The sequence below is a fragment of the Tursiops truncatus genome, chromosome 8 (assembly GCF_011762595.2).
Source record: "Tursiops truncatus isolate mTurTru1 chromosome 8, mTurTru1.mat.Y, whole genome shotgun sequence".
Taxonomy (NCBI): Eukaryota; Metazoa; Chordata; class Mammalia; order Artiodactyla; family Delphinidae; genus Tursiops; species Tursiops truncatus.
Window position 1 is genome coordinate 69,748,957 of NC_047041.1, and position 26,952 is coordinate 69,775,908.

The 26,952-nt window shown below is 50.7% G+C and overlaps 1 protein-coding gene and 1 long non-coding RNA gene across 2 annotated transcripts in view; one reads left to right on the forward strand and one right to left on the reverse strand.

Annotated features, from left to right (window-relative positions):
- On the forward strand, positions 1–25,367 carry LOC141279367 (uncharacterized). The gene is made up of 3 exons (XR_012333472.1): positions 1–32; positions 10,041–10,162; positions 25,339–25,367. It is a non-coding gene; the product is annotated as an uncharacterized lncRNA (long non-coding RNA).
- Positions 1–26,558, reverse strand: part of PLEKHA7 (pleckstrin homology domain containing A7) — a 224,989-nt gene extending 198,431 nt beyond the window's left edge. The window contains exons 1-3 of the mRNA XM_033862587.2: positions 26,443–26,558; positions 26,250–26,326; positions 26,098–26,155 (exon numbers count right to left, since the gene is read on the reverse strand). Of these exons, the coding sequence (XP_033718478.1) occupies positions 26,098–26,155; positions 26,250–26,326; positions 26,443–26,525 (218 nt within the window). The 5' untranslated portion in view covers positions 26,526–26,558. The remainder of the gene's footprint in view (positions 1–26,097; positions 26,156–26,249; positions 26,327–26,442) is intronic.
- Positions 26,559–26,952: the final 394 nt, after the last annotated feature.

Below are 26,952 nucleotides of genomic sequence, written 5' to 3' on the forward strand. Positions count from 1 at the left end.
GTTACAGTGTCCCAGCCTCCACCCCAACCCAGGTAAGGCGCTCCAGAGGCAAGGGCCTGAAGCCAGGCTCACCCAGTGCGTTGAGCTCATAAGCATGATGTCAAGGGTGACTGGCACATTCAAGGTGCTGACTTGTCCCCGCTCTGCTCTACAGAGGTCCCAAGGACAGGTTTAATCGGTAACTCCAGACAAGAGCAAGAAAGAGAGTTTGAGGTACTCAGAAACCCATTCATCAGTTCTAGGAGAATGTGAAACCTGTGCTACCTGGCCCCCCCCAGTAAACCCATTTTTAAAACCCATTCTCCTAGGTAGCCCTCTGACTTCAGGTTTGTGACCCTTGGCAGGTCACAGGTGGCCCTTCACGCTCTGGCTCTGGCCTACCTCTCAGGCTTCATCTCCCTTATGATCCCCGCTCCCCCCCCCACCCCACCCCACCCCACACACACTCCCTATTGCTCCTGTGATACGAACTACCTAGAGTTCCTGGACTCTACATACTATTAGAAGACACTGCTTTACCTCCTGCCTACAGGCTTTTCTCCCCTTCCTCATCTGGCTAACTCCTCCCCCTCAGGACCCCACTCCAACATCATGTACTCTACAAAGCTTTCCTTCACCTTCCCAACTAGCCGATTACTCTGAGTAATAGAGCAAGAACTACAAAGAGCCTCTTGGGACACTAGTAAACTTTTTCCTAATTGGGAGGAAGCGAGGGGTAAGGGATAAAAGGGGTGAGAGAGAATACAACTAACTCCCTGTATTTCAGAACTAAAAGCAATGAGGGAAGTCAGGACATAGAAGATTTCAACTCAACCTAAAAGGGAACTTTCTAACAGTGAGGATGTGACAATGAAAGGAGGGGCTGCTTGGTCAGGTAGCAGGCTCTTCCTGTTATTCAAAGGAATCCATCAGAGGCAATTTGATCAGCACTGCTGCTGAAGGGATCTCTGTATGGGGTGAGTGGATAAACTGCATCAGAGACCACATCAGCGTCCCAAGACCTCTCCATAAAGGCCTGAGATTTTGGAGGTGGAGAGAGGGAGGAGAGACGCTCATGAATGAATGAACGCTCCTACAAGGTAGGTATTCTTACTAGCTGTATTACAGATGTGGAAACAGAAGCTCAAAAAAGTGGACTCACTGGTCCAAGGTCAAACAGTCAGCAAGGGACAAGATGGGATTAAAAACCAGTCCTGTCTCAAGGAAACAACCTAAACGTCCATTGACAGATGAATAGATAAAGAAGATGTGGTGTATATATATATATACAATGGAATACTACTCGGCCATATAGAATGAAATAATGCCATGTGTAACAACATGGATGGACCTAGACAGTACCATACTAAGTGAAGTAAGTCAGAAAGAGAAAGATAAATACCATATGATATCACTTATATGTGGAATCTAAAATATGACACAAATGAACTTATCTTTGAAACAGAAACAGACCCCCAGACAAAGAGAACAGACTTGTTGTCAAGGGGGAGAAAGGGTTGGGGAGGAATGGACTGGGAGTTTGGGATTAGCAGATGGAAACTATTATATACAGAATGGATAAACAACAAGGTCCTACTGTATAGCACAGGGAACTATATTCAATATCTTGTGATAAGCCATAATGGAAAAGAATATATATATGTATAAATGAATCACTTTGCTGTATACCAGAAACTAACACATTATAAGTCAACAATACTTAAAAAAAAAAAAAAAAAAAGGAGGGTCTGACACCCTCCTTAACTCTGTGATGCCATCTTCTTTGACCAAAAGAAGTGTCTGGGCATCCTACACCACAAATATTCTGGGTGCCAGCAGACTGGGCACCTCCTCACCCTGTCTATATTTTCCTCCGTCTGGGCTCCTCACGGCAGATGCCTCTGCCCCACCCACCTAGGAATGCCCAGCACCTGGCCCAGGGCTGGCACACAGGTGCCCACCAGACATCTGTCAATAAATCAACCCACTTCGAGGCCCTGGGTCCATCCTTATACTTTTATTTCTTTATGCACCGCTTCACATACTGCTCTTCATTTTACTGGATATGAGAAAGGGCAGAAGTACATAAAAGTTGAAATAGAATTGGACCTTGCCTTGAAGAAATCTATAACCAGGTGAAGGAGAGAGATGTCGACACAAAAAGTAATATGAAGCAGGACAGTCACGTGAGCAGCACATACAGTGCCAGAAGTGTGAGGGGGAAGAGTGCGGCAGGCGGTGGCAGGGCTGCACATAAGTAGATATGGGCAGGTTAGAAGGGAGAGGGAAGTGGGAAGCCTGCTCATTCCCTCATTTATTCAACATTAACTTTTAAGGTTTTCTTTGACAGACACTGTGCTGAGTGCTAAGAATACAGAGACGAATGAATAAAACATGAGGAGAACTCACAGGTTAATGTGGAGACAGAGAAACATTAGTGTAAACTAAGGTGATAGGTAGCAGGAGAGGATGCTGGGATATAAGCTCCATGAGCACACACACCTTTGCTTCGTTCACTGCTGTACTCCCCAGCACTTATAACACTGCAGGCTCATAAAAACTTCTCATGACATACTTGTTGAATAAATGAATGAAAGCACCAAAAAAGGGATGTCACAAAGCCTCAGTGGAGGCGGGTCAGGGAAGGTTTCCTGAGGGAATGTGAGTCTTAAGGATGCATAGGAGTTACCTGGATGGAAAGGGGGCATTGCTGGTGCTGGGAACTGCAAAAGCAAAGGCACAGAAGGAAGAAAGTGCTACAAACACTACGATGCTGTTGGGTTGTGCTCAGGCCAAGGCGAACACTGTGATCCGACAGGACACGGATCACATATATAGAAGCCCCAAGTTAAGAACACCTTGGAAGGCCCTGATCGGGAGGCACGTTAGGATGAGGTCTTTGGGCCCCTGGAGAGAGGACAGGACCAAAGCAGGACAACCATTCAGGACCAACTGCACTAGTCCAAGTTTGAGCTGGTGACGGCAGGGCCCTCAGAAGGCACCAGAGCAAGGCACTGTGCAGGAACCTTCACCAACCACAGGTGCCAGACCCCACTGGGGAGGCAGATGGTCAAAATGAGCCACAAAACACCGTGAGCATGCGGGAGAAGGGCAGCCCCATCACAGCCCTCATAGGAATGCTGCAAAACTGCCCGGGGGAGATGGGAGCAGAACCATGTCACATCCTGTACACAAACCAAAGCAGGGACCCCTGTGACTGGCTGGGGGCAAGGAGGAAGTCAGGGAGAGAAACCAGAAAAAAAGCCCACGATTCATTTCACTTGCACTTTGAACACACGAGAACTGGGAAGACACCCTGGCCCAAGAGTGGAGAAACCTGGCTGCAGTCCCAACTATCACCAATGACCTGAGTGACCTTGGACAGGTAACCTCACCCCTGGAGCTCAGCTTCCCCATCTATAAACCGAGCTGCCACCATGGGCCCCAGCCCATCCCACCCCTAACAGCATCCTAGAAAGGCTCTAATAGATAAATACCAGCTCTGTATGGTACTTTATAAAGCACCTACTGTGCGCTCTTCCTTGTACCAGAGGGGAGGCAGGAAAAGGACATGCCCAGCCCCTGCCCCCAAGAAAGGTTTTAACAAGGGGCCCAAGCAGGCAGTGCGGGAATCCGGGGAGAGCATTCTCAGGACGTTCTCCGGCCAGTCTGACTGCCCATTCCAGCCCAGGGAGGGGGAGAGGAAGTAGTGAGCTGTTTCACAATCCGTCAAATTAATTGCCCCAAATGGGAAATTTACAGGCCTCCCTACAGCCTCCGGTGTATCCCATAATCTCCCACGGCCCTAATCTCCTGAGAAAGAATGTGTGGGCTGTAATCTTTCCAGCCCACTGTTCTCAGGGGCAATGCCTTGGAAAAACCTCAGTCCCTACCAGTGGTCAGCCCCAACCAAAAGTCCCCCAGCTGGGGGCCGGCCAGGGCCTGACTCCACCCACCAGGAGCCAGCTCAATTGACCTTGACCTAAGACTCTGGCCTCAGCAAGGAGACCTGCCCAACCAGCCTCTTTGGTAAATACAACTTTGCTTTCCCCTCCTTTACCTTCTTGAGAGGAATAGCCTGCCAGGAGGCAGAACCAGGAAAAATGGCAAATGGGCCGACTCATCCATGGAGTAAGGTGAAAACTTGGAGGAGGTGTCAGGCGTTGGTTCTAACCTCAGCTCACCCTAAACCTGCTAGGAAACCCTCTTCCCATCTGGGTTTTACCTTCATCTGAGAAATGAAAAGAATGTAAAACAGCCTCCCCAAAAGTTCTCACCCTGCCTCTTCCTGCCCCACGTTCCACCAGCAAACTGCAGTAAACCCGGATCCCTTTCAACCACAAGACAGCTTCGTGCTCTATTGCCAGGAAGGGAAGAGTCTTCCAGCTGGCAGGCAACACCCCACCCCAATACGGAGACTCCCTAGCTACCCCAGCATCTGATTCTCTCCCTCCATGTCATTTATACCCCACACACGCCTTTGACTCCTCCAGGCCCTTGCCCCCTTCCCTGCATAATGAAATCTTTGTCTAGGCCCTACTCACATGTCACTTCCTCTATGAAGGCTTCCTGGATCTCGCCTTTCTCAACACCCATCCCAGTCTCTCCTTCTGCCTCCACTCACGGGTCTTGAAGGCAGGGGACTCTCTTGCTTATCGCTAGTGATAGGGAATTCACTTTATCACAAAATATTTCACAGGGCTCCGCACAAACCTGGAGTCAGTTCTCCAAAGCACCTCACCTAACAAGTCCTCGATCACCACTGCGTGAAGTTTCCCAGACACGGAACGGCCAAGCTCCTTGAAGTTGATTACACTCCTGGTGACCAGAGCTGCACCCATTAACAACCAGTGTTTGAACCCTCTCTCCTTGACAAAGCATTTTCTCACTCACTACCTGATAAAAGGCCAACAGGTGAGGGCCTGACATGATCCCCTTTACAGAGAGCAAATGCATGTTCAAGGTCACACAGTCATAAGGGTATGAGCCAAGGTTCAAACCCAGGTCTTCTAATTCTGATTCTAACCCTGTGTTTGCTCCACCACCCCTGGAGGCACATACAACCCTGGAGTCTTCTGAGGAGATCTGGGTTTGGGAGAGATACAATCTAAACCCTTCCCTTCTGTACCCCCTCCAGGACCCATACCCAGAACAGCAGAGACACAGCCACAGTCAGGGGCTCTGGGCAGAGGAATGATAGAGGGCATTTAGTCCATACTCTCCACTGCTTCCATCTGTGCTTGATTACCTCTGGCGACAGTATCTCACTACATTCTGAGATACGTTAGAAGGTTCTGTTATAAACCTGGAGCCAAAACCTTTCTCTGTAGCTTTCCCAGAGAATAAAACTCTTCTACGTGACAGCCCTTCAGATATTTGCAGCCAGCCCCCATTTTCCTGTGGGTTTCCTCTTCCCCACATGAAACACCCCCAGTTCCTGAAGATGTTCTTCAGGAGACAAGGTTTCCAGTGCCCATCACAGCCAGAAGGGCTTAATCTAGTCACATCCCTCTTAAAAGGGTGATCTCAGAAGGGACCCCAATACTCCGTCTGTGATCTCCCCCAAGCAGGGCAGCACCACCATCTCCCATGTCATGAGCACTATACTTCCATTAATGCAGGCTAAAACAAAATTAGCATCCTGGCTGGTCACATCATCCCGTAGACTCCTATGGAGTCCACGGTCAATAAACCCCTTGGCCTAGAGCTGCATCTCCAAGAGGACCCTGGCTGTGCTGGGGCATGGACGAAACTCATTCTCCTCAGCTGGATAGAGCAGAAAGCGCGCGAACTTTGGAGTCAGACCTGGGTTGGAATCCTGGTCCTGCCACTTATTTACTAAGTGACCCAGACAAATTACTCACCCCCTCCAAATTTCAATTTCCTCAGCTACAAAATGGAGGAATATTTTTACCTCAGCAGTCCGATTTTAGGAATAAATAAGATAAAGTATGTAAGCACCTAGCCAAGAACAAGATCTTGCCCAAGGTCAAGTAACTGGTTAGGTCAAACCAAGCCTGCCAACCCAAAGCTTTGTGGCCTTGGTCACCATGCTCCAGCCTCACCCTGTTTTCTTTGTCCCACGGCCTTTCCATGCTGAATATCATCCTTGGTTTGTCTTTCTCCCTGCACTGGACTGTAAATTCCTTGACGACATCTTTGTCTTTGTAGCCCCAGAATCTGGCATGGTGCCACCTGGTGCAGAGTAGGAGCTAATAAATGCTGATAAACAAATGATTACATGAACAAATTAACTGAACTAATATCAAGAAGACAGGCCCTTTCTCTAATCTCACCAGCAATGGGCTGGGTAGCAAGAAGCATTTATTTCATAAGGGCTTTAAGATACTGAATCATGCCAGCACTTCCCACTCCCCCTAAAACAGGGAAGCCCATTGCACAGTCCCCATTCTTTCCTCAGGCTCCTCCCCTACCCAGGATATAACAAAGTTCTGCCTTCCCAACCACAAAATCTCAAAGACTGGTGAGGTTTGCTCTAAGCTGCTCCCAGAGCCAGGCTGAGCTGCATGTACTCATATGGGCATTGTTTGGGATGGTCCCTGGTGACCCCAGGATGCACAGGTCCTATGTGGGGAGAAGGCTGGTGCCAGGGTTTCTCCAGACCCAGATTGCTGGGGTTCATTAAAAATATCTTCTCCCTATTCTCAGGTAATTAATAATGGGAGAAAAAAATATCTGTTCATATTCAACAGGCTGTCTTAAAACCATCCAAGCCACACCTGATAGAGCATTCCTGTCTCTCCATCTGTGCCACTGCTTAATGCCACACTGTCCCTGTGACTCACATACTAACAGTTTTTTACAGCCTGGTTGTGAGTTCCCCTTTAGAGTCTTTCCTAGTTATTCCCAAGGCTCTGGAGTCAGTGAGAGCCTTGATTACATCACTTCTGAGCCTTAATTTCCCCCATCCATCATCAACCTCAATTTCCCCCATCCATCATCAAGCACTCAATCATCAACCTCGAGGTTGGAACATGGTTAAGAGTGAAATCACCATTGCGACCACGTGCTACAAACAACAGGTGTTCACTGAACCTCGGCTTCTTTCCTTCCAGTCTATTACATCCTGAGCCCTGAATCAGACTGTTTTCCTGGGCATAGCTCAGCTCCAACTCTGCAGGGAGAACGTCGAGAGATGGACACCATCTCCTCCGGCCACCATAAGTATTTGTATGGCTTTGAGAACTCAAAGGGCATTCAAATACCCCTCATGGTTAGTTGGTAAGCCAACCCATTTTAATTCCCCGTGGTCAATGTGGACAGGCATGATAGAAAATGTCTATTTTCAGATGATTCCCCAGAAGGGGCGACTGGAAGCCAGCATGGAGACAAATAAGGACGCCATGTGGTCCCCACACTGTCTCTGGGGACACCCAAGACAGAGCACCCAAGGCCTGTGCCTCTCAGGCCATAGCAGGGAGGCACCACTCAGTGGCTGACGGGCTTCTCAGGCAGAGTCCCAAGGAAAGACTACCACAGAGTTCAGTGAACCATTTAATAAATTCATCCAACGCTTATTTTCTCTCACCACACACACAAGAAAAAGTAACCATGTGAAGTGATGCATGTGTTAACTACCTCGATTGTCGTGATCATTTCACAATGTGCACGTATATCAAAATGCCAAGTAACACATCTTAAATATATACAATTTTGTCAATCATACCTCAGCAAGCTAAAAAAACTATCTTCTGAACACCTACTTGTTCCAACCACTATTCTAGGCACTAGAGGTACAGCCTTGAACAAAACAGGCACTATTCTGTGTCATCACAGACGTCAAATTCTAGTGGGACTACTAGGCATATACCCTAATAAAACCATAATTCAAAGGAGTCATGTACCACAATGCTCATTGCAGCTCTATTTACAATAGCCAGGACATGGAAGCAACCTAAGTGTCCATCGACAGATGAATGGATAAAGAAGATGTGGCACATATGTACAATGGAATATTACTCAGCCATAAAAAGAAACAAAATTGAGTTATTTGTAGTGAGGTGGGTGGACCCAGAGTCTGTCATACAGAGTGAAGTAAGTCAGAAAGAGAAAAACAAATACCGTATGCTAACACATATATATAGAATCTAAAAAAAAGGTTCTGAAGAACCTAGGGGCAGGACAGGAATAAAGACGCAGATGTGGAGAATGGACTTGAGGACAAGGGGAGGGGGAAGGGTAAGCTGGGACGGAGTGAGAGATTGGCATGGACATATACACACTACCAAATGTAAAACAGAAGCAGCCGTATAGCACAGGGAGATCGGCTGGGTGTTTTGTGACCACCTAGAGGGGTGGGATAGGGAGGGTGGGAGGGAGACGCAAGAGGGAGGAGATATGGGGATAGATGTATATGTATAGCTGATTCACTTTGTTATACAGCAGAAACTAACACACCATTGTAAAGCAATTATACTCCAATAAAGATGTTAAAAAAAATTCTAGTGGGAGGCAACTAAACAAGTTAAAATTGTAATATGTCTGGGTCGAGTTGAGAATTCTAAAAAAAGAAAAAAAGAAAGTAGGGTTAGGGAAATAGATTGTGCTGGGGGAGAGGAGTCAAGAAAGGCCACCTTGGCACAGTGGTTAAGAATCCGCCTGCCAATGCGGAGGACACAGTTTCGATCCCTGTTACGGAAAGATCCCACGTGCCGTGGACCAACTAAGCCCGTGAGCCACAACTACTGAGCCTGCACTCTAGAGCCCGGGAAACGCAACTACTGAGGCTGCGAGCCACAACTACTGAAGCCCACGCGCCTAGAGCCTGTGCTCCACAACCAGAGAAGCCACCACTGTAAGAAGCCCACACACCGTAACGAAGAGTAGCCGCCGCTCGACACAACTAGAGAAAGCCTGTGCACAGCAACGAAGACCCAATGCAACCAAAAATAAAATAAATAAAAAAAAAAAAAGAAAGGCCACCTTGAAGGGGTGACACCTGAGCAGAGACTTGAAAAAAGTGAGGGAGCAGTAGGCTGTGGGAATATCTGAAGGAAAACATCCCAGACAGAGGGAACAGTGAGTGCAAAGGCCCTACAGCTGGTTGTGCTCACGTGTTTGAGGAACAGCAAGGAGGCCACCGTGGCTGGAGCAGAGTGTCAGGGAGAACAGGAGGAAATGAGGTGATGGGGTTCGGGGGGGAGCAAATGACACAGGGCCTCGAGGGTCACTGTGAGGACCCTGGATTCTCTGTGTGAGATGGGAACCCTTAGGTGGTTTGAGGTGATCCAACTTCCTTGGCTCGCACTCCCTCGTGCCACATTCCCGTCAGGCTCTGAGTACCGGGAGCCCATTCCTACAGGATCAAAGTTCCCAGCAATTTTAAACGTGGCCTCGGGCTCCAATCCACCAGAAACAGCCAGCACCTGTGGGTCATCCATGGCAGCTTTTGCTCTCTCAGATCTGGAGGTTCTCCCTGCTGGTGGCACGGACCTCCCAGAGCCGTTCAGATGAAGGACCAGTGAGCACACAGTAGGTGCCGAAGAAGTGGTTGTTCTGTGGTTACAGAAACAAGCCTGGGGCACGCTCCTGACTCAGGACTGCAGACCCGAAAAACAACACCAGGGGCCACGGTTAGACGGTTCCACCTCACATGCCTGCAATGTCATTTCCACACAATTTCCATCATACCCACAACCTCAGTTAAAGTTTAAAAGTCCTGCGCAAGGACCTTCAGCAGATCCTGCATATAAATCATCAACCACAGAAATAAGTCCTGAAGGCCTCAGAGAAATCAGGACGGACCAAAGAAAAATGAGGCAGAGGGCCTAAGAGAAAAGTGAAAGCCGCCTCCATTTTCCTCTTTTCTACTGTCTCTGGGTGGGATTTAAGGAAGTTGGGAGGGAGCAGGAACGAGGGAGTAAAGGGTATTACTGTCTGTCAGATAGTTAAGTCTGTGAAGAATTATGATGCACTGTGGAGAACAAAAGCCTAAATATGAAGAGTTTTTCCTCCAAGTCTTCTTCATTTGGAGTTACATTTAGTCCCATTAACCTGAGTCCACTAACCTATTTTCATCCCCTTACTTCTCTTACTCTCAGCCCCCGTACCCTCTCCCAGAAGCACACGGGCCTGCGAACCGGACTTCCTCTGTCGGTGGGATGGGGCCGAGGCCACCTGGCGACAGGACTTCTGCACACAGCACAGGCTGAGGAGGGACGAGGTAAGGAGGGCAAGGCCGCCCTTGGCAGCTGTCCCTTAGAAGGCCCCGGCGTTTGAGCGAGGGTGAGGGTGGCTCTCGCACTTCCAGGGGGTCAGGTTTTAACTAGGTCACCACTTGGACACTCACACCACCACTCACTCTTTATCTCCATCTCTTTCTATTTTAAGGCAGGAGTGCTGCCAGGCAGTGGTGTGGGTTTCCCAGCGTCTCCTCCTCTGGAGGCCAAGCCCTCACCTGCCAGGTGGGATGTCTTGCAGGCTTCAACCTACTTCCTCCAGCCCCACCTCTCTGGACTCCTGAGCCAGAGTTTGGGAGAGTGACCAGCACACCCAGGATATCTCACCTTCCTCCCTCACAACCCCGGGGGCTCCGTCACACCCCTCCTTAAGCCCAGATCCACACCACCCTCACGATGAAGCCCCAGCTCCTCTAAGCAGCCCTTCCTGCAGCCTCCTTCCTCTCTCAATGTCCTTGAACATGCCATGTTCTCACCTAGCTCTGCCCATGCTGCTTCCTCTCCCTTGAACATCCAAACTCTCTTTCACCACCCAACAAATTCCTGCTTGTTTTCCAAGGTCCAGCTCAGGCTCCTCCCACCCCCCCAGGAAGCCTTCCCTGGCCACCCCTCTATGTGCCCCTCTAATCCCCATGCTTCCTTTATCAAGTCATTTGCACAGTATCCTCTAGGTGTTGACGTCTGTGTCCCCACCAGAGAACAGGCTCCTAAGCTCCTTGAGGACACCAATGGCACTTTGATTCCTTAACTGAATGCCTACCATGTACCAGATACCTCCTGAGAGCCAGCGATATACCAGTGAACACAACAGAGAAAATGCCTGCCCTCATGGAGCTCATATTCTAGTGATAATAATATTGAACACTCAAGAGTACTTTATTCAAGGGACTTCCCTGCTGGCGCAATGGTTAAGAATCCACCTGCCAACGCAGGGAACACGGGTTAGAGCCCTGGTCCGGGAATATCCCACATGCCACGGAGCAACTAAGCCCATGCGCCACAACTTCTGAGCTTGCGCTCTAGAGCCCGCCAGCCACAACTACTGAAGCCCTCACGCTTAGAGCCCGTGCTCCGCAACGAGAAGCCACTGCAATGAGAAGCCCGCACACTGCAACAAAGAGTAGCCCCCACTCACCACAACTAGAGAAGCCCGCGCACAGCAACGAAGACCCAATGCAGCCAAAACTAAATAAATTAATTAAAATAAATTTATAAAAAAGAGTACTTCATTCAAGACTATTCTGAGTACTTAATGTTAATTCATTTAATCTCCACCACAATTATTATTATCCCCATTTCACAGAGGAAGAAACTGAGGCTCCATATTACATAATTTTTTAAATAAATTTATTTATTCATTTATTTAATTTTTGGCTACATTGGGTCTTCGCTGCTGCACGCGGGTTTTCTCTAGTTGCTGAGAGCGGGGGCCACTCTTCGTTGCGGTGCGCGGGCCTCTCGTTGCGGTGGCTTCTCTTGTTGCGGAGCACGGGCTCTAGGCGCATGAGCTTCAGTAGCTGTGGCACACAGGCTTCAGTAGTTGTGGCTTGCAGGCTCTAGAGCACAGGCTCAGTAGTTGTGGCGCATGGGTCCGGTTGCTCCGCGGCATGTGGGATCTTCCCAGACCAGGGCTCGAACCCGTGTCCCCTGCATTGGCAGGCGGATTCTTAACCACTGTGCCACCGGGGAAGCCCCACCATATTACATAATTTGCTCAGGATCCACAAGCTAGTAAGTGGTAGGGCTGGGATTCAAACCCAGACAATCTTGTGCTAGACCATGCTCCCAACCACTGGGCCTTTCTGCCTCCCAGAACTGTTTTCTCTACTCTGCTTTACCCATTTTGGTATCCACAGTGCCCAGGCTGGTGCTTGGCACACACTGAGAGCTCAGTAAAGGTCTGCTAAATGAAGGGACCGCCCCCCCCAATAATGAACGCTGGTCCCCCTGCCTGAGGCACCCACTCCTCCCCTCATCCCCACCCAGTCCAGCTCATAAGACCCCTCAGTCTTCCCTGACTCATCCAGCTACTGAATTATTTCCTCCTGGACGCTCCTCTCCATGCTGTACCTGTACTACTTACCTGACACTTAATCACACACCACCTGACCATCCTATGGCCTGAAACTGTGTGGACATCTTGTTTCGCCAGCTCCCTGATATCCCCCAGAGTACAACAAGCATGGTGCCAAGCACACAGCAAAAGTGGACACAGAAATACTAAACTGAATCTTGCCTCCCCTCTCCATTTTTCCATTATCACAGGAGCTGTTTTTCCCCTTGCCCTGGGGAAGCAAGCCAGGGTCCGGGTCAGACCCAACCTTTGCTGCAACTATATCTGAACTGCCTAAACCCATAAGCTGTAACAGCCACGGTCATAATTAGGGTGCAGCTATGGTTAAAACCAGCAAGTAGAGTGGGCCATTTTTAACCCCTTGGGCAAAATACATCAAGCTGTTCAATGCCCTCTATGAGAAAATGCCCATAACTGAGAATCTGAGCTAAGCAGTACCCACAGGTACCCTCTGTGTATATCACAAGACAAGAGCCCCTGCGGGATGTAAGTCAAGGAATCGCCCAAATACGCTTGGACCAGTGCAGCCACTACAGAAAAAAAGACAAAATACCCACTGTTAATGGAAATACTTGCTAAAATTGATCGAACTCTAATATGTTCTGGGGATTGAGTACTTTACATGTATTATTCTCATGCAACCACTGCAAAAAGCCCATGGGGCAGATGCCAGCGCTTGCCCCATTTTATTTAGAGGTTAAATAAAACGACGTGGCCACAAAGTTGGGCTGCCTGTGCGCTCGCCCACAACCCCAGAGCTGCCCTATCTGAAGCCTGGAGTGGAACAGCTGAACTGAATGTGAGCCTAAGTCCAAATGGAAGCATCAGCACTCAGGGAGGTGGTCCCTCCACCTATCCCACCTGCTAACAACACCGCAGGCAGGTGCAGCCAGGGCTGGGAGGGGAATAGGCCTGAGGCCACATCCAGATCCAGAAAGGTTCAGAGGGGCAGGGTTCAGGGGGAGGGGGGAGGGGGAGGTATCAATCTGCGGCGGGAAGTAGGCCGAGCTACCAGGTCCTTTTCTCACGTCACACAAGCATGGGTCCGTTGTGGATCTGTCAGAACCCAGTGAGATTGCCCTGCCCAGAGGCTCTGCTTGTGAGCCGAGGACATTTCTGCTCCCTCCCCCAGGTGGCCAGTGCTCCCATCACCACCCCCCTTACAATAACCCTGAGGCGACTATGGGGACAGAAAAGCCAGCCACCTTCTCCCCGCTTCAGCCCACAGACTGCCTCCCTCTCCTCCCACTAAGAATGTCCGAGGACAGGGGCCTGAGCAATAACCCAGAGGCTGCAGGAAAGTACTAGATGTGAGGTTTTCATGCTAACTCTCCTCAAAAGGCCAAACCTTTTCACTATGAAGAGGAGTTGATTTTCAAAATCTTCTTTCCACTTTGGGTGGGACTAGGGGAGGGAGGTGTCCATCCCTAAAAGGAGTCAGGTCCAAAGGAAAGGCTTTTGGTTAAAAGGATCTGTTTCCTCTCCTAGACCCCATGCTCCTGCAAGAGAGGAGAGGAGGAGCGGCTCAGGGAGCAGGGGAACCTAACCAGCCCGTGGCTTTCCTCTATCACTGGCACTCTGGGCAGAGAAAGATGGTGAAGACCTGGGGGCCTGCCTCAGCCAATCTATGAGCTCAGGATATGGTCCTCTGGACAGAGTCTGTAAGAGCCATTTCCAGGCACACCCCCTCTGGGAGGGACCACTGCAAAGTCCAGGGGGCTCTCTACAATTGGATGTACCGTGTGTTAGGGCAGGGTGGGGATAATTCCTACCAGACCAGCCAGGGCTCTGTCCAGGAGCTGACGCAACAGAAGGCCTGACACGGTTTGCTCCCAGTTGAGTCCTAGGCCAACAGCTCAGACCACATTGTTGCCTCTCTCTCCCCGGCCACAGTCCCTCAGTGACGTGTGTGAAGCTAGAGCTTTTCCCTGAAACAAAATGGAGCCAGTCTCCACAGCACGGCCCACCATGGAATGTGGTGGAGACAGGCTAAGCAGGGCACAAAGGGACCATGAGGACCCCAAATAAGGACAGTTGGGGTTGATCCCACCCCTGCCACCTAACACCTGTTCCGAGAGTTCCGTAACCTCCCTCATCTATAAAGTGAGGATCATAACAGGATCTGCCTCATAGGGTTGGTACGAGGGTTATATGAGCCCACATCTGTTAAGCCCCTAGAACAGCGCACAGTGTGCACTAGATAAACATTTATACAACAAACAAGTAAATGAGGACTCAACAAAAGCAACCGGCTTCTCACTGTGACAGTCCCCCTGCCCCAGCACTCAGCTTACTGCACCCAAAAACCAAGGAAAATCCAAAAAAGGCCTTAAAGAAAAAAAGAATTCTCAAACCCTTCCACGAGCTCAAGGAGGCAGTCCAGCACCAACCAGGTCCTCCCTGCCCCGAGGAGCAAAGTCAAAAGGCCCAGCAAGGTCACTGCACAACACAATTATTATATCTTAACTCAGTGTGCTCCTCAGACACATGGAGTTTTTGAAATAAAAAGAGTGTGTTTTGGATTCTAATTTAAATTATCTATCCATTCACAGGCTAGGAAGCCAATTATTCTTCCCTCCCCCAAAGAACTAATATCACCCGCCCAGAGTTTTAGAAACCATATGGTGCCAAACACACCAACACATCCATGCATTTTCAGGTGAGGAGGGAAAAGTCGAAGCAGAGGCGGAGCGAGCTCTCTCCAGCTCCCACCTACACACCAGCGCTAAAAAAGAATGTAATTATTCAAAGCCTCGGCAAATGGATGTAATTTCAGGTACCGCCAATTCTGCTTAGAAATACATTAATGGGTACAGGGAGTATAGATATTTAGCTTCACAGCATCCATGTGTCTATTTTTTTAAAATCCCCAGGTCAAAACGTGTTGAGAAATCTTTCCAAACACTTTCATGGGCAGGCAAGGGAATGATTTGCCCTCCCTGGGACCCTGACCACTGACTTTGTGTCCCTCCTCACCCCTTCACTTACAGCCCCAATTTACTCCTAACCCCAGTCAAGCCTCTCTCCTTGTGTGCCTGCCAGCGTCAAGAGGGTCATGCCAAACGTCAGATCAACAAACCCACACTGACTTGGTTGAACAGCGACTCTGTGGCTGACACTGTCCCCAGGGAGTTGGTGAGCCGTTCACGGCACTGAGTCACAATCCTGCCCCCACCCCATCTTCCCCAGGACCAGCTCAGGAAAGACTGCAACACCAGACTCCTCTAAGATTCATCATCATGACTGTCTGCCAGGATACATTTATTCTTCTCCCACACAGAAGAAGCATTCCCATTTCTCAACTTAATTGCGGCTGCTTGCCTGCTCTGGCTATCAATGTCAATCACTCAGAACAACCCTCCCCTCACCCCAGCCCCTCCTCTGCCCTCAGGAGGATCTCTAAGTGGTCATGGGGTTCTGAGATGCGTAATGGCTAGCCCACCCCTCAGGCAGACACAGTCCCCACTCAATGGTCACCCAAAAGACCAGCCATACTGTCAACTTGGGGGCTGACAGCATCATCTGGGCAGAGGGGAGGAGAGCATATTCCCAGCCTCCACGGAGGAAACCAGAGGTCCCAGGGAGCCTGGCTCTCCAGGATCTAACTGGGGTCACGGGCTGGGCATTACTGATAGCTGTACCCACGGACGCTCTCTCAAGGCCTTTCTCGAAGCTCCATCCAATGAATCCTGACAGACGTCCTCTCTAAATGAAAGGGCTCACGAGGCCTAAGCACCTACTATGTGCCTAACAGCATGCTGGGAGCTTCAGATGGGCCATCACGTTTAATTCTCATATAACACTTGGGAGGAAGGCAGCGCAGCCATCACCACACAGATCGGGAACTAAAGCTCCAAGACGTTTTCATCTTCAGGGTCCGTAAGAATCACCCATGGAGCCTGTAATAACGCTGATTCCCAGTCCACCCCCAGAAGTTATGCCTCAGCACAGAACACAGCTTCTACTTCGTGTCTACCCTCCCTGCTCCCTCATCAAGTGTTTTAAGACAGATACCAGGGTTACTGCTTCCAAAACAAAGAGCTCAGACGCCCGGCCAGGCAGTGCAAACACTAATACTAACACCTGGGAACCCTCTCCCCGGTGGTGGTGGTGGTGGCAGCAGGGGATGGATGGGGAAGAAATCAAAACAGCCCATTTGGAAAATGTGTCAAACGCAAGTACAAGAAAAATACTCATTTTCTCTCAGGTTGGACACAGCCAGACAGGGCTTCGAGGAATCATTTCTTTGACATTTAGCAACAACCATTTAGTGCCCAGCTTCCTTTGAAAGACAAGTCTCAACAAGAAAGCACAATTCTGCCTCCTGTTAGCCTGATCTCAGGAGACTTCCCCCAGGAGAACGAGCTCCTTTGATTGGGCCACATTTCCCCACGGGAGGAGGCTCCCTTTATGGGAGCAGCAATGGTTAATAGTTAAATGCTAGTTATTATACCATGGACGATTTGCCAGGCACTGTTCTGAGTTGGCAGTACAGTCACTGCCCCCATTTTACAGATGAAGACACAGAGAGGTTTAAGTGACCTGCCCAAGCTGGCAGCAGAGCCAAGATTTCACCCCAGGCGCCCGGACTCCAGAATCTGTGTTCTGTAGCCCCCACGCAGCACCACCCCTCACACGTAGAATTTGGGGAACCCCTAGGCAAAATCCCCAATTACGTCACTCTTCTAAAGCCCAGCTACTAGTCAAGTGCAGTATCCAGGTCAAGTTCCTACTACTCAACTCGGTGCCAGCCTCTTCAGGACACAGACAGGCACACACCTACCCTCAGCCCCAGCTCCTTCGCGTTTCCTCCACTGGCCTCTCCTGCCTCGGGCTGCCCACCACTCCGCTCCACAGCTGCCTGGCCTTCCTCACACTCACCCTCTGAAGCTCCCTAGGGCGCCCTCCTCAGGCTGCCAGCCCCAGTCACCCACACTGAAACCACCCAGTATCCCTCTCCTCTCTTGGACTGGGCACTGCTGGAGGGCAGTGACCTCCATTCCTCTCCACATCGCCCAGTGGGGAGACTGGCATATAGTAGATGTTCATCAGAGTCCAGATGAAACCTGGATCAAAAGCCATCCAGCCTGTGGTCAGCCTGTGGTTAAATGCTCCTCCAGCAAGGTGCTATCTGTGGACACACACAGAACCTATCCTCTCCAAACTCGGTTTGGAGAGGACAGGCTTATTGCAGAGGTAACTGCATTAACCTAAAATACTGCTCTGCTTCCACACCTCCCGGGTCGGAGATAGTCTCATCTCTCACTTCACCCAAGGGGAGAGAACACAAGAGGCTGTGCAGCCTGGGCCCAGGCACAGGGCTGGAATGGGATCTCTGCCCCCTTCATCTCCCGAGCACACTGCCCACCTCCCCCCAAGCCCTCCCCGTGCTGCAGTGTTCCAAGGAGGCACAGGAGGTAGCCAGCAGCCCCTGGAAGAGAATGCATATGCTAACCTCACGCCGTCAGACCTCAAGAGGGTGAGGGCTCTGCCTTGGCAGGAAAAGCCCCTGAAAAACCCTGAGAACACTGACTGTGACGCTGGAAACACTCTCCTGGCAGAACCTTGAAAGAGGCAGCCTGGCTCTAAGCAGGCTTAAGAGGCTCATCAGCCCCTAAGCTGTGGTCAGCTGACATCTGGGGGGAGGTCGGGGGATCTACTCCCCCAGAGCACCAGGGACCCAACCCACTGCCCTGCCTGGGAACCATCTACCCTGCCCATCATTCTTCTATCCTGCGGGGGACTTTCTGAGGGAGGCCCAAGGGGGCGTCTGCCTCAGGGTCATCAGGAAAGGTACAGAGGACCATTTTGGGGGAACAGACTGTAAAGGGAGGATTCAGGACAGAAGGAAAGGCGCAATGGGAGCCAGAAGACACCTCGCACCATGATAGAAACAGTACACAAATTTGTAGCCAAAAGGACCTGGGTTCAAGTCCCAGCTCCTCCACTGATGCTCTGGCCTTGAAAAGATCTTTTAACCCTTCTCCCACCCCCTGCCTCAAATGCTTGCTTGATCTGTAAAATGAGGACAATAATAAAAATACCTGCTTCTAAAAAGAACGTACGTGTTTTTCAACAATCAAGCACCACGGAGATTATTACTGTTGACATCTGTGGCCCAGGCAGCAACAGACAATGTCTGTCCTTCAGCTGTCAGAGCCGATAACCAGGTGGCCACCCAGATTAAGGATCAGACATCTGTGCAGCCCTCTAAATGCCCAGGAAAGAGACAAACCAGGAGCCGTTTTCACACCTCATTACGCAGGGCCCTTGGTCCCCAGGTCCCGACAGCCTGGACAAGGTACCCATGGCCTTGGAACAGCATAGCTGTTGTTGGACAAGGTTATACAGTGGGTTTTTTTGGGTTTTGTCTTTAATTTATTTATTTATTTTTGGCTGCGTTGGGTCTTCGTTGCTGTGAAAATCGAGAAATAAATGTTTTGACAGCCACTTAAAAACAACAGACAAATAGAACCATATTCCCCCATACTTTTCCCTCTGCCAGTATTTACTTAAGACACCCTGCCAGTCTGCTGAGATCCTGCTGTCTTACACTGAGCAAAAAAGACTCAAACCCATGCTCTTTTCTGAAGACACAGAAAACTAGAGTAAGCACCTCACTAAATCACCAAATAGTTCACATCATGAAGTGCTTTCTTAAATAAGCTCCTTTTCCCAAAGTCCTCGATTTAGGAAGCCCAAAATTTACTCCCGTAAATATCAAGAGAATGATACCTATACCCACCGTCTTCACATACGCACTGCAATGCAAATCAGGGGTCACATTCTCACCACCCACCCACTGTCCTTTCTCTGAAAAAAAGAGCCTTAAGAAGCAACTTGCCACCATTCGTCTTAAAGAGGTTTTCCCAGATCTTTTCTAGGTTGGTTTTGAGACCGTGGCACAAATCATGGCTCTCAGTCCTCCCTCCGGCTCTCTACACAACACCACTCTTGTTCCTTTCGCACAGAACCTAACATTTCAATCCATGAGCCAGTTTTCACCCTTGATAAAACAAGCAGGAAATGAAATATAAAGTGTGGGATTAGGCCAAGGCTTGCCAAGCTGGGAGAACCTTTTCTTAACCTTCAACAACAAGAGGTTTCAGAATTTCCCTTCTAAATAGATGTAAGCTGCTAGTTTCCCAGAAATTCTTTGTGGAACTGCTGCTTTCTGGTTTGAAATAAAGTTGCTGGGACTGCTGTTCCCAGCAACACCTCAATGAGAAAGATGACAAATACTCGAATTAGCAGGCTGGCACGCTACAAGACAAATTTCACTACCATGAAGTTCAACATTTGTCTGGGGAGGAACATGTGGCAGACAGGACAGATTTCTTCCTGGGGTGCCCTGGAAGACTGTCCCTTGGATGATGGCTTAATTAAACCTCAAGAGGGCAGCCTCCAGGGCCATCTAGTATTCACAGGCTTCTACACCTGGTGCCTATGGCCATCTGGGGTCCCCACCTGGACATTCTGTCGCCCCTGGTTGAGCCTTCACTCCCTAACTCCTCTTCTCTCCCTTGCAGACTGAACGATGGGTTTTTAGAATAAAAAAACACACACACTCTAGATATTCAGCATTATTCCAGAGGACTAATCCTTCTGAAGGAGGCTTGAAGCCTTGGTTCATGCCTGGTCTCCACTCCCTGCCTCCATAAGATGGGTCCTTAACTGCCCACTCCCAGTGCCCTGGAGCACCAAGCCCTGCCCAGCACTGCTGCTCCTCACTCCTGTCCAGGGGGCCTGAGCACTGGCACTCTCGCCCTGTGGTGTCTCGGAGTGAGACATGATGGTGGTGATTCAGCCTATGAGGTCAATGCCCTGATGTTTGCATTTAAAGCTTTATATTCCACAGTTCACAGATGAACCATAAGATTTATGCTAATAATTTAAATTTCTAATTCTTTTAAACTTAGGATGACATTAAATAGCAAATAGAAATGCCATAACAAGTTGAGGGAAAGCCAGCAGAAGAAAGGAAAGCGCTTTACACTTTAATACCTTTTTTTTTTTAATTTATTTATTTTATTTATTTTTGGCTGCATTGGGTCTTCGTTGCTGCGTGCGGGCTTTCTCTAGTTAGGGCAAGCGGGCTTCTCACCGCGGTGGCTTCTCTTGTTGCTGAGCACAGCCTCTAGGCTCGCGGGCTCAGTAGTTGTGGCTCACGGCTTAGTTGCTCCGTGGCATGTGGGATCTTTCCAAACCAGGGCTCGAACCCGTGTCCCCTGCATCGGCAGGCGGACTCTTAACCACTGCGCCACCAGGGAAGCCCTACTTTAATACCTTTAATGGCACTTTTTTTTTTGAACAAGAGACCCTTTACTTTCATTTTGCACAGGGTCCTGCAAATCAGGTTGCCAGTACTGCCCCAGGATCTGCTGCGATCCAAAGGGCTGGGGAGGGGAAACCGGCCTTACTCCAAGCCTTACTCCAGCACCCACAAAGAGAATGGCACCTATACAGCACGGCCTGAAAGGCTCCAAAGCTAAAACTGAGGGGGACTTAAAGTTAGAAGAGACCGTGTGCAATCAGCTGTTTCCCACCAGGACCCTAGAGCCAAGTTACAGCAGACACCAAGGCCTGGCAACCAGAGAGGGAGGGAGGCCTGGTCCAAAGGCCAACAGATGTCCCGTTCCCCAGACGCAGAGCATGAGGTTATAAGGTGAAGAAGACAAAGGAGGCCAGGTTCCCACTTTGAGTGCTGTTCTTGACACCAAGCAACTACATCCAAGAAGCCTGAGGGCCAGGCACCAGCCTTGACAGGTGTGGCTCCTGGCCGCTTTGCTTCCTTCACCTTGCCCCGTTTCCCCTATACCCCTGATCTACTTCAATAAATACCAAATGCCTACTCAGTGCCCAGTGCTGGGCTGGGCACCAAAGTCTCAGAGAAGGCAAGACCCCTCCTCTCTGCCATTCATCCTCCTTATTGACTCAAGATCTATTCAAAGCCTGCTGTAGGGAGAACCCAACCCACAGGGTTTCATGAAACCCTGAAGCCCAGCCCACTGTAACACTCTAGCTCCCAAGGCCTCTTCTAGAACTTTTCCTTCATGGGTTTCATGTTTGAAAAGGCTGTGTCTGCCAAACTGTTTTTACTAAGTAATAATGGGGAATTCCCTGGAGGTCCAGTGGTTAGGACTCCATGCTTCCAACTGCAGGGGGCACGGGTTTGATCCCTGGTCAGGAAACTAAGTTCCTGATAGCCACGCGGTGCAAAAAAAAAAAAAAATTAATGTCTTCCACTTCTTACTAATCAGAGACACGCACCACCACCAGACAGCATAGGACACCAGGGCTGCTGCCCTTCCAAGGCACTTCAATCCCCAGCAAAACAGAGAAGAGGTGCAGACACATGAGCCCTGGTCAGCTTGACTCGGAGCAGTGGCACGTGGCACACAAGGCTCCTTCAAGTATCAACGCTGGCTCTCACCTGTGATCTGGGGTAGGAGCCACCACCACTACCATGGTGACCATGAAGACCTACGGTCTAGTCCCAGCTCTAACACTTCAGCCAAATTACTGAACCCTCGTGAACCTGAGTTTCATCATCTGAAAAATGGGTAATCCCCGATCTGCTGCTTCTAGGGACTGTTAGAAGGATCAGATAAGAAAAGGTACTGGAGAAAGCCAACTGCCCTTTGCTGCCCAAATGCCCAGGATTATACAAGATTCCACATCGGTAAAATGGGACTAGTAACAGTTCCTACCTCATCAAGTTGTTGTGAGAATTAAGTCAGATAATATCTATAAAACAGTTCCTGGCATTCTCCAAGGACTCAGAAAGATGAAGCTATTATATAATCGCTACTACTATTATTGCTGTTGCCGTTAATGACACTATTATCACAATTTTTTTTTTTTTTTTTTTTTTTTGCGGTACGCGGGCCTCTCACTGTTGTGGCCTCTCCCGCTGTGGAGCACAGGCTCTGGACGCACAGGCCCAGCAGCCATGGCTCACGGGCCCAGCCACTCCGCGGCATGTGGGATCCTCTCGGACCGGGGCACAAACCCGTGTCCCCCGCATCGGCAGGCGGACTCCCATCCACTGCGCCACCGGGGAAGCCCCACAATTATTATCATAACTTGTTACCTGGCTAAGAGACTCATGGGAAAGTAAAGAAGTTTTAAAGTACAGGAAGTCTTCTTAGGAGATATCAGCATCACCTAGTCTAGAATTGGGAGAACCATGTTTTGTCCCAAGTTAATCCAAAAATGAACCAAAAGTGCAGAAATCAAAACTAAAATCCACCTGCCTTAGCTCAAGGTTTTCTGCTTCAAGAAATTTTTCTCTGAAAAGTATTCAAACACCTGCTAAATATCAGGAGCAACTGATGCATCCTGAAAACCTCACACAGCTCTCTGGTCCGAGGATCCACTGGGGAAAATAAAAGCAGCTGTGCCAATGCTTTGTCCCTCTAACTGAGCCCTATTAGAGGAGGACCAAAAAAAAAAAAAATTGAACACTCAGAAATGCTCATAGCAGATCTAAGAAAGCAGAGTGAAGCAAAACATGTTTTATGTAGGAAAAAGGAGAACAATTACTCCCGAACCCTTAAGTCTCTCAAGAAATTGTCACGGGAGGTAGGAAATATAATCAGCGGCCACAGGGTCTCAGCTTCCCCACATAGTTCACCTTTGAGCGTGGGGACACTGTCACATACTGCTTTCCCCTAGGCCTGGGAGGACACAGCCAAGGCCCTGGGGGGTAGGGAGCCAGAGCTTGCTGTAAGATGATCACCAGGGACTTGACACACAGTTACCATAGAAGAGTCAGCAAAAGACAGGAAGGTTGGGAGGCTGTGACTATGGCCTATAGAGTTCTACACACCCCTCAAGTCCCGCAGCCCAAGACTTTGCCTAGTACCTCATGAAAATGACCGAAACTATCAGACAGGAACACCCACCTCTCCCCTCACCAACCTTATCAACCTCCTTACATCAGCTCTGGTACTCAGCCCCTTCCTTTGCACAAATGGATGAAATGCCCTGTTCCCATCTGAGACCAGTGAGACTTAAGCCCTGGATGCCTTCCCTCCTACCTTCTCTGAAACACTACTCCAGTAATTGTCCCATCTCTTTCCTGCATCATCTATTTCTCCATCTCTTCTGGATAATTCCCATCCAAACAAAACACGCTCTACAATCTCCCTCTAAAAAAAGACACCCCCCTCCAAATGTACATCCTCTCCAGTTCTCAGCTCGTTCCTCAACTTCACTCTGTAACAAAACCACCTGAAATATCCACCTATACTTACTGACTCCATTTCCTTACCCCATGTGCTCTCTTCCACCTGTTCCACTCAGGATTTGTCCTTCAGGCTTCTGGGAGCCCTCATTCTCCTGGATTTTCTCCTACCTTCTCAGTCCTTCTCTTTTGCCAATCTCCAAATGCTGCTCTGTCCCAAGGCTTAGGTCATCTTTTCTGTCTACACTCTTTTCTTAGGTGATTTCATCTAATCCTGTGGCCTTGAATAACACCTATAATACCCAAATGTATATCTCCAGTCCTCTCTCTTTCCTGGGCTCAGATTCACACATCTGACTAATTGATATATTCACATCTCAATGTAACATAGCACAACAAGATCTCACGCTCTCCCCCACTCCAAACCTGCTCCTCCCGGCCTTCCCATCTCAATATAAACACCATCCACTCAGGTGCTCAAGGCCCTGGGAGTCAACTCTGACCCTTTTCCTTCTCTCGCAGAGTGCAACCCAGTCACCAAGCCTGGATCTGACCACTTCTCTCCAACTCCGATGCTACCTACCACCCTCAGTCAGGCCATCAATGATGCTTGCAACAGCCTCCTACTACTATCCCTACAGTTGCCCACCTACAGCCCACTCTAGAACAGGCAGAGAGACCATTCTGAAAATGTAAATCAGGTAATTCCCTGCTGGTCTAGTGGTTAGGACTCAGAGCTTTCACTGCCGGGGCCCAAGTTCGATCCCTGGTCGGGGAACTAAGATCCTGCAAGCCGCCAAAAAAAAAATTAAAAAGTAAATCATTTGTGTCACTCCTTACCCTGGCTCACAAAGCTCTGTACCATTCAGCTCTCTCTCTTGTCTGTAACCTCTTCTGCCACCTTCTCCCTTGTTCACCACATTCCAGACACACCCGCCTTGCTGCTCCTTAAACTCCAAGCTCTTTCGTGCCTTAAAGCCCTTCCACTGGCAGTTTCTCTCTTCTGGAAATGCTCTGCCACTTCATCTACACAAGGATGGCTCTTTCTCGTCATTCAAATTTTACCTTAAATGTCACCTATTCAGAAACACCAACACTAACCTCCCAATCCAACCAAACCACCCAGTTACTTATCACATCATCTTATTTTAATTTTCTGCATAGTAGTTACCACTATCTGACATTATTCCTGTTTGTTTTTTCCCTTATTTTTCTGCTTCCTCCCCTCCCCCCCCCACTCAAGTGCAAGCTCCCTGAGCAGCCGACCAGTGTCTGCCTCTTCACTTCTGTAGTCCCAATGCTTACAACAATGTGTGGTACACAGGAGAAATCTAATAACATCAATGGGTGCAGTTATGAGCCAGAGAGGCCCACTGACCAAGAGGTTTGAGGTCCCAGCCAGCTCCCCAACTTCTCTCTCAAATACAAATGTGAGGTAGGAGAGCAGAACCACAGTCACAGTGCTAGTGCTCATTTCTATAAATCTCATCCATCAGGATTTCAACCATCTGTGAGAGCCCAAACCGGGAGGGAGGCTCTGGGATGTTCTGGGACCATCGGAGCTTCGAATATGCTGCTCCACTACTGACTAGCAGTGTTTTAGTTGGTGAAGAAAGGAATTCTAACTCACAGTCCCCCAAAATACACCAACCTCTATCCTTTGCCTAGTTTATTCACTCAGTGAACAAACATTTACCGAGTGCCTACTCTGTGCCAGGCACTGGGGCAAAGGATCAAAAGCAGTTTCCGACCTCATGGAGCTCACCTGCGAGCAGGCAGAGGGTTGCAGAGAAACGCTGCAACCCAGGTACACGCCCAGAGAGGGAAATTAAAGACTGTACTAGTGTTAGCGTCAGGACGGCGCCTTAACTCACTGCCCCTCGATTTCATTTCTACAGACCTAGGTCTAGGGTACCTGACGACTGGGGCAAGGCTCCCGAGCTTCTGAGGAAAAGCCACTGACTGACTAGCAGAGGCAGGAGTGTGATTGACGAGCAGAGGCAGGAGTGATAGTCCCGGTAAAGCGCCAGCTGAAGACACCTAGTGTTCGAGGAATGCTATTGGCTGACCGGTTCCCTCCCCAGCCCCATCGCTCCCCCGCAGGCCCGCGCTTTGGAGAAGTGGGGCTGCGGTGCCGATTTTCCACCACCATCCCGGACAACGTGGCCGAAGAGGAAGTCCCCCTGACGAGATGCCATTCGTCTCTTTCCCCACCCCCCCTCCTCCCCAACCCCAGTTGCTGGACCCGAGTCAGAACCCCCTACTTCTGCTCTCCCCACCCCGGGCCATCCCGGCCCCGGCAACCGCCAGCCTCCGCTTAGCCCGAGACCCCAGCGCGGAGGTGTGTCCGACCGCTCACACCAGCGCCCCAATCCCGCCCAATCGCCGCGTCCCGGGCGCAGTTTGAAGCCCCGGCGCCCGCATCGGGCCGGATACCGGACCCCCGCCCGGGTCCCCCTGCGGAGATGCGGCCCCCGTCTCGCCTCCGCCTGGAGCCCGCCACACAACTCAGGCACAAAATAGCCCACATGAGTGCGGCCGCGGCGCAGTGCGCGCCAACTCGCCGGACCCGCGCGGGAGGAGGGGGGGCGGCGGCGCGGCGGGAAACGGGTCGGACCCCGAGGCACAGGTGAAGGCGCGGCGCCCCCGTCACTCACTCGATGAAGTAACTGGCGCCCTCCTCCGTGAAGCCCTCCTCCCAGCCGCGGGGCAGGTCTGTGGAAACGCGAGAAAAGTCCGGTCAAACTTGGGCCACCCAGGCGCACGACCCCCTCCCCCGAGCGCCCCACCCCACCAGTCCGGCGCCCACCTGAGCGGATCATGTGGCCAGAGTTGACTGGTTCCCCGGTGCGCGGGTGTAGCCAGGTTGTGCAGCGGAGCTGGTCGCTGCGGAGAGAGAGATGCACCTGTTAGCGCCGCCGCCGCTCTAGGGGCGCTCGCCCGGCCCCGCACCCCCGCCCGGCCCGCGCCCCAGCCCGCGTCCCCGCTTTCCCGCGCCGCACTTGATGAAGAAGACGCGGCCGTCCCGGCACACGCCGTAGGACCAGTGCTCAGGTAAAGTGTCCCGCCCGACCGCCGCCGCCATGTTCGCCGCGCACTGAGTAGCCGCGGCCGCCGCGGGGAGGGAGGGAGGGGGCGGAGGCGGGGGAGGGGGCGGTGAGGGCGGCGTGCAGGCGGGCTCGGCCCGCGCGGGCCCAAACTGCGCCCCCGGGCGCTCCATCGCGACGCTGGCCCCTCGGGGCGCGGGCATGCGGCGGCCAGGGCCCAGGTTGAGTCCCGGCACCGCCGCGGGAGTTCGCCGCTGCACCCGCCAGCCCCAGCGCGGTAGCCGCGGCCTTTGTCCCCGCGCCTTCCCCGCCCCCAGCCCGCCGCGCGCCCCTTGGCCCCTGAAGCCACGAGACTCGAGCAGGGCGGGGGCCGCCTTCGGGGCGCGGCGGGCCAACTCCTGAGATAGGGTGCTTCCCGAATGCGCCGGTAAACCCCACCGGACACCCACGACACAACTCTCTCCA